This window comes from Manacus vitellinus, unplaced genomic scaffold (assembly GCF_001715985.3).
Source record: "Manacus vitellinus isolate BGI_N305 unplaced genomic scaffold, ASM171598v3 scaffold_218_pilon, whole genome shotgun sequence".
Taxonomy (NCBI): Eukaryota; Metazoa; Chordata; class Aves; order Passeriformes; family Pipridae; genus Manacus; species Manacus vitellinus.
In genome coordinates, this window is record NW_021939535.1 from 18,915 (window position 1) to 27,261 (window position 8,347).

Sequence of the window (8,347 nt, forward strand, 5' to 3'; positions counted from 1 at the left end):
AAATGGGTCAAGGGCTTGGGTCTACTATGTGAAATGAGTGGGCTTGTTGCCCATAACAAATAAAAACACAAACCAACGGAGTGCCGGTTTATGCAGTGCTTTATTCGGGGCCCCGGGAACCTGAGGACTAGCGTCCCAAGTCAGGATTCCAAAGACCTCTATTCTCAGTTCAGCTTTTATACACAAACAAGTTTACGTGCAGTTTCCACAGCAAAACAGTTACAAGCAAGCTCATACTTCATACTGATAACAATTAATAATCATCTACTCTAATCATAAATCTTCTTAAGTTGTCTTACTCCTAGAAACTGATTAACAGACCCTTACCACATCCCAGGTAACAAATCATTATATACGTGCTTGACTAAATCCTTTGATTGTTGTTACCATCTCTTCAGCACATTCCATGCTCACAAACAAGGTTGCTAACTAACTACTTTGGAGTGTTGCTTTCTAGGCCTACTCTCTTACTAAACCTTAGCCATTCTACTACTAAATTCGAATTATTCTGCAACATGTCCCCCCTTTTGAGCATTCTTCTGCAAGAAGAGCATTTGCCTGCAAGGATGCTCAAACGTAGAAATCTTCAAGCTGTAGTTTCTTGATAGGCAGGAGGTGATCCATCTTGCGGTGAGATTACTTCTTTTCTTGTTATGACTTTCATGATGCGTCTCGTATGTTGACCTTCTTTTACAATCATTCCTAAAAGACACTTATAAACAGTTATGGCTATGACAATAATTATTACAATCAGAATTCCGTACTGGATAACAGAAGATATCCATCCTGACACATGAAGACCTAGGGAGCTGAATAATTTTCCTATCCAATTGTGTTCTGCTTCCTTTTGTAGTTCATGAACATTCTCGTCAATTTGTTCGAGTTGATCAATGTCTTTTTCAACTTCTTGAGTGACATTTGGGATGTGTACACAACAATGCTCGTTCTTTGCATGCAGGTAGCCACAAACTCCATGTTCTTTGAGTAATATCAGGTCTAATCCCATGCGATTTTGTATAGTCATTCTAGAGGTGGCTTGTGATTGTAAATTTAGATCTTTAAATCCTTTCTTAGTGACTGCTGCTAACCTTTCAGTTTGTCCCATTAATTTAAACAACATCTCTCTGTTACGGTATGTTGAGATTGGTGCAAACAGAGACTCTAAGACCCATCCAAGTTTAACTCCTGCTGATGGTTCATGCCAATCTCCCAACCCCAAATCATCAATATCTTTACTAATTTCTCTTTTTCTCCGTGGTCGTATTTCTACTGATGTTAACTTATCTTGCTTCCAGAATGGACAGAGAGTAGGTATCCCTAGTGTGACAGGTACAACCGGACCATCTATTGGTATGTGGGTGGTCCACTGGCCATGCCCCATTACCCACACTAAATTTCCTGGACTCCTAACTGTGGTGGTACGGCAATCAATGTTTTTCACAGATCCCTTAATAGTATGATTATATCCCTGACATTCACATCCTAACCGTAAAAGTGTTTTGACTGGTATTAAACCTATTTCATCGTCTGGGGTATCACATGTGTATATTCGAGTACAATTCCAATTCTCCTTTGTGCGTGTTTCTGTCCTCCAATTATGATTTCCTCTATTTCCTGTAGAATAAGTTTGATTCTTTTTCCCTTTCCAGTAAATACACCACTGTACTTTTCCAATATAACTATAAGTTTCTAATAGGTTGGGTCCCCAAATTGTTTGCCACTCTTCCATGGTTGTAGAGCTAGTAATATTTTGACATACTTCTTCTTGTTTTTCTCGTTTTATTTGAGCTGGAACTTTAAAACATGGGTATATTACTGAATCTGTAACTAAACAAGATCCCTTTAATTTGTCAATGTTTTCGCTTGTTACCCATGTTCCAACTACTACCCATTGGAAAAATCCAGGCATCTGCTCACATTGTTTTTTAGTCATTTTGTCCCTTAATAAACATACATCTGTCACTTCATTCCATGTTTTGGTTACAAACCTGGAATTCCATGTAGCATTCTTAAACACTTTAGGAATTTCTGGCACTGGAATTATTCCCCATGGGATTGGGTCTCCTGCAGCATGAGGCATAGGGAGACACGCAGTGATTTTTGTGACATTCTGTACTTTCCCAAAATCACGAATTAGGCCTACGTCTAGGTTTTCTTGTCCCACTTCTCTATCTGGAATCTGCAGGTTACTTACTTGCCGGGTTATTCTTTCAGTCCTTATGTAGACGGCAGTAATTCCGGTATCCCACCAGTCGTCTCTATTTATCCAGCAAGTATATTGGCCCTCATCTTCTCCTCTTCGTATTTCTTTGATTTTCAAAACCATTGCATCTGCTCTCTTTTCAATCTGATGTCTCTTCCCGACTTTCAAGTTCTGTCCTTTAAACCACCACCCATATTCAGAATACTGTCCTTCTGGAATTTTGCAACTTAGAATCAGATCTTTTCCTTCCTGGGCCGGGTAAACACTGTATTCTGGTCTGACTCTTACTCCTTGATGTGGTACGGCTACTGCTGTCCTTATTCCATAATCTTTTTCTTCTCCACATGTGACCACACAAAGAAATGTACCTTCTGTCTTTCCTATTCTGGGATTAGAAATATTCAGCCACCCTTTACCTCCCTTACTATTTGACCACCAGCTAACTCCTTGACTTTGTGATTCCCAAGATTGATTTGTTATATTCAATTTCCACCATTTTACTTTAACTGACTTTTGACAATTATCAAATTGGAAAGTACAATTGATTTTTAAGGGAGGACCATCCCACATGTCCGATTGTTTCCTAGTGGGTATAACTCGCACTTTGGTCGCCGCTTTCTGAGTCGTGTTTATTGTCCGTATTTCTATATTTCCATAATCAAAACTTTCCCAAATCCAAACTACACACATATATGTACCTTCCACAGCCTTAGACACCTTGGGTACCTGCAGAACGGTGTAACCCTTTTGTTGTGTAGCATCCCAAACTGTTGTCACTCCTTCTGTCATGATTTGATCTTGATCTCTCCATCTCCACTTGACTTTGACATCTCTTAATTCAGCTCCCTGGTCATCAGAAAATAAACAGGTTAAGTTTACATCAGTAACCTCAGGTACCAGCAAGTAAGGGTCAGGGGTTTCAATTTTTACAAAGGTCTCTGCCAAACCTATCAGTCCCAGAAATGTTAAGACTTTCAGGTGGTAGTTCGACGAAACACCATTTTTGTCTGTGAGAGAGGCTCTACTGACCACGAGACGGGAATCTTCTTGACCCGAGTGTAATGGATCCAGCTGTCGATTCCTTCGACTTTTACTGCCGTGTAGGTCGTCATTATCACCTGATGTGGGCCATCCCATGTCTCTTTCAGCGGCTCCACCGACCAATTTCTTACTTAGACTTGGTCTCCCGGAGAAATATCATGTACTGGATTCTCCAGGGGCAGAGGTCGATTCCACTGCAATGCTCCTCTGAGGGCTGTGAGAGTCTTATTTAAAGATAACACATAATTAAATACTGCTTGATCACCCACTATATGAGGATCCCCTTGGTAGGTAGCTGCATGATAGGGTTTGCCATACAATATCTCATATGGACTTACTCCTATTCTCTCCCTTGGTTTGATCCTGATCTCAACAAGGCAAGAGGTAGTGCTTGGGGCCACTGAATTTTTGCTTCTTGACAGATTTTCTTTAATTGACCTTTCAATGTCTGATTCATCCTCTCTACTTGCCCGCTGGATTGCGGTCTCCATGGTGTATGGAGATTCCATGTTATTCCTAGTGCGATGGATATATCTTGCACTATCCCTGCGGTAAAGTGTGGCCCTCGATCAGATGATAACCCTAGAGGTATCCCAAATCTCAGAATAATTTCTCTCAGAAGTGTTTTAACTACTTCCTTTGCTTGATTAGTCCTGCATGGAAAGGCTTCTGGCCATCCTGAAAAGGTACAAACATATACTAACAAATACTTATAGGATTGCATCTTAGGCAACTCAGAAAAGTCTATTTGCCAATAATCTCCTGGTAACTGTCCTATCTGTAACTTTCCCATTTGTACCTGTTTTCTGACTACTGGGTTATTCTTTATACATATGGGACACATTGCATTTACCCTTTTTGCTAGTGTTAACATCTGGTTTGAGAGAACCTCATTTTTCAAAAATTTTACCATTACTTCTGCACCCCAGTGGCACTTATTGTGTTCCATTTCGAGTACTGCTTTCATTATTCTGACAGGTAAAATCACTTGTCCTGTGGGAGAAATGTACCACCCTTTAACATTTTTCTTTGCTTCTGTCATTTGAGCTAATTTCTCATCTTCCTGTGTATAATATGGTTTCTCTTCCATAAATGCTGTTGCTGGATTATTTTGAACAGGCAAAAGAACCATCTGAGTCCATACCTCTCTTGCGGCTTGTTTAGCCACTTGGTCAGCTTGTCGATTACCTTGAAATTCTCGTCCGGGGTCAGTCTGATGTCCTTTGACATGCATTATTGCTACTGCTGAGGGTTTGTGTATTGCCTCTAGCAATTGTAAAACTTCTTCTCGATGTTTAATCGTTGTCCCCTGAGAAGTAAGAAGTCCTCTCTCTTTCCAGAGTGCTCCGTGAACATGAACTACCCCAAAAGCATATTTGGAATCAGTCCATATATTAACTCTCCTTCCTTGGCTTAATATTAAAGCTCTCACTAATGCCCATATCTCAGCCTTTTGTGCAGACGTACCTGGGGGTAGTGCATTTGCTTCTATCACCTGTTGTAGAGTGACCACTGCATACCCAGCATACCTGGTGCCATTTTCTACAAAACTAGATCCGTCGGTGTACAACTCCCAGTCAGGATCTGTCAATGGTTCGTCCTTCAAGTCTCTTCTGCTCGCGTAGACTTGTTCAATGGTCTCTACACAGTCATGCTCCAGGATACCTTCTTCCTGTGTAGACCTAAGGAATTCTGCTGGGTTGAGATGGTTAGTGATTTTCAGTTCAACATCATCTTGTTCTCTTAACAAAGCTTGATACTGTAACATTCGGCTAGATGAGAGCCAATACCCCCCTTTTTGTTCTAAAACTGTTATAACCATGTGGGGCACGTACACTACCATGTGTTTTCCCAGAGTCAATTTTCGTGCTTCTTGTATTAAAATAACCGTCGCTGCCACAGCTCTGAGACACCCTGGCCATCCCCCACTTACTGCGTCTAGCCGTTTGGAGAAATACCCAACCGGTCTCTTCCAGGATCCTAACCGCTGAGTGAGTACTCCTAGAGCCATTCGTTGTCTCTCGCAGACATAGAGCTGAAACTCCTTGGTTAGGTCCGGTAGTCCCAGGGCAGGTGTTTCCTGGAGGGTTCTTTTCAGTTCCCGGAAAGCTTTCTCTTGCTTCGTCCCCCAGGTCAGCTTGGGCTCCTTTACTGCCTCATATAATGGTCTGGCAGTTAGTCCAAAGTTGGGAATCCACAGTCTGCACCACCCGACCATTCCTAAAAAAGATCTTAGTTCTTGATTACTTCGGGGTACAGGGATAGCACATATTACTTGAATCCTATTTGTTCCTAAGCGCCGGGTTCCTTGAGAGATTTCGCATCCCAGATAGATAACTTTCTGTTTTACTAGTTGTGCTTTTTCTTTTGAGACTCGGTAGCCTGCTTGTCCCAACATATTTAACAGTTCAATGGTTAATTGACGACAGAGTCCCTGTTCTGTAGCTCCTAAGAAAATGTCATCTACATATTGCAGTATGATATATGAAAAAGGAGATTCTTTTACCTGAGTAGTCTTCCATTCTTCAAGTTCTTTTGCTAACTGATTACCGAATATCGTAGGTGAACATTTGAATCCTTGCGGTAATCAAGTCCAAGTAAGCTGTCGCTTCCGTCCGGTCTCTGGGTTTTCCCATTCAAAGGCAAAGATTTTCCAACTTTCCCGTGCCAGTGGTATGCAGAAGAAGGCATCCTTTAAATCAATCACTGTAAACCACTGAAATCTCTCAGAAACAGATGTTAACAAGGTGTAAGGGTTAGCTACAACCGGGTGGATATCTTTTGTGATGAGATTTACTGCTCTCAAGTCTTGCACTAACCTGTACTTACCGTTTGGCTTCCTTACCGGAAAAATGGGGGTATTATATTCTGACTCACATTCTTTTAATATCCCTAAAATTAAAAACTGTGTGATCATTGGGGCTATTCCTTTCCTGGCTTCTAAACTAATTGGGTACTGTCGCACTCTAACGGGTTGTGTTCCTTCTTTTAATTCTATTCTAACTGGAATAGCAGCTTTAGATTTTCCAGGGACCCCTGTTTCCCAAACCCAAGGTACCACAGCCTGTTCTATTTCCTGAGGTATCTCTTCCTTTTGTACCTCTTTCACAACGAAAATTTTCGCTAAGTTCTCTTCCGGAATTTCCATTTTGACCCTCCCTTTTTCAAATATAATTTTAGCTTGCAAGGCTGAAAGCAAATCCTTCCTAGTAGACATTCAGGACTGTTGGGCATATACAAAAATTGATGATCTAATTCTTTTCCTCTAAATTTGATATCTAAAGGTTGCAGAAACGTCTTTTCTTCTACCTGTCCTGAAACTCCTACTACCCATGCAGTTGAATCACTTAGTGGCCCCATCAATTTATTCATTGCCGAAAAACTAGCTCCAGTGTCTACCCTAAATTCTGTCGACTCTCCCTCTACTTCTAAAACAACCTTTAAATCCCGGTCTAGCCGACTTTGAGTCTGGTAATTCCCTAACATAAATGCTTGGGCGACACCTTGTGGCGTACCCATGTTAACAGGGTTTTGTGGATTTGCAAAACCTTGGGGATTCCACGGATTTATTCCATTTCCAGCGTTCAGTGGGCATTCGTTTTTCCAATGTCCTTGTTCTTTACAAAGAGCACATTGATTTGGTCCTAACCTACCACGTCCTCCCCCATATTGATTTCCGAATCCTGACTTATTGTTAAATCCTCTACCTATTCCTCCCCTTCCCCTTTTACCGCGGCCTCTTCCTCTATGGCTACCGACCCCGTTGTTCCCCCCTGGAGCTTGCAGGAGTGCTAACAAGCTTGCCTGTTGTCTCTTAGTAGCTTCCTTTTCCCTATTATTGTACACCTTCCATGCCACTCCTAATAATTTTTCCAAATCTCTTGTCTCTGCTCCTTCTAACTTCTGAAGTTTTTTCCTAATGTCTTCTTGTGATTGTCCCATAAAAATCATTGCTAATTGCAATTTTCCTGATTCATCTTCAACATCTAAATCTGTATATTTCCGAGCTGTCTCTTTTAACCTTTCTAAAAAGGCTGCAGGAGATTCCCCCTTATTCTGTCTTACTGAGTATAACTTTGACCAGTTTAGTGTTTTTGGTATCCCACTTCGTACTCCCTCTACCAATAATTCCTGGTAAATTCTTAACCTTTTGTAATCTCTAGGGTCATTCGGATCCCATTCAGGATCCTCCCGCGGCACGAAATCATTCACTGTTCCCCGTGCTGCTCGAGGCAAAGTTCGAATTCTTTCTCTCGCTCTTTCTACCATCACCTTTAATACCATTTCCTTTTCTGTTGAATCCAGAAGTGTATCTAACAATACTTGTAAATCATTCCAGTCCGGATTTTGAGTTTTTATAACCATTTTTATAATACGAGCCACCCGCTCCGGGTTTTCTCTATATGTTCCGGCTGACTGTTTCCAAATTAATAAATCACTAGGTGAAAAAGGAACCTTTACCATGACTTTTCCCCCATTTGCTCCAACTGCTTCCCGCAAAGGAGCCATCAATCTCGGGGGTGAAAGCGAAACTTCCCTCAACTCTCCCCCTCGCCGTCTGTCTCTACTCCTTCCTCGTTCTCTTCGTGCTCTCCGCGTTCGTTCAGCTAAAGGAGTTCTATCAAAATCACATTCTCCCCTTCTCTTTTCTTCCTCATCCGAGGACGATTCTAACGGGGGCATGGTGGGTGATTGTGCCCTCACACGTGAAGGGAGACTATCTCCCGGGGGCGCACTTGGAGTTATGCTGGGGGAGACTAACAAAGACACATCNGAAACGTCTTTTCTTCTACCTGTCCTGAAACTCCTACTACCCATGCAGTTGAATCACTTAGTGGCCCCATCAATTTATTCATTGCCGAAAAACTAGCTCCAGTATCTATCCTAAATTCTGTCGGCTCCCCCTCTACTTCTAAAACAACCTTTAAATCCCGGTCTAGCCGACTTTGAGTCTGGCAATTCCCTAACATAAACGCTTGGGCGACACCTTGTGGCATGCCCGTACCAACAGGGTTTTGTGGATTTGCAAAACCTTGGGGATTCCACGGATTTATTCCATTTCCAGCATTCAGTGGGCACTTGTTTTTCCAATGTCCTTGTTCT

At 41.8% G+C, this 8,347-nt stretch overlaps 1 protein-coding gene across 1 annotated transcript; it reads right to left on the bottom strand.

The window, feature by feature from the left end:
* Positions 1 to 3,874: 3,874 nt before the first annotated feature.
* LOC115307453 lies at positions 3,875 to 7,927 on the bottom strand. The gene is given in 3 exon segments (XM_029959632.1): positions 3,875 to 3,922; positions 4,389 to 6,450; positions 7,392 to 7,927. Coding segments are annotated over 3 exon segments (2,646 nt in total).
* Positions 7,928 to 8,347: the final 420 nt, after the last annotated feature.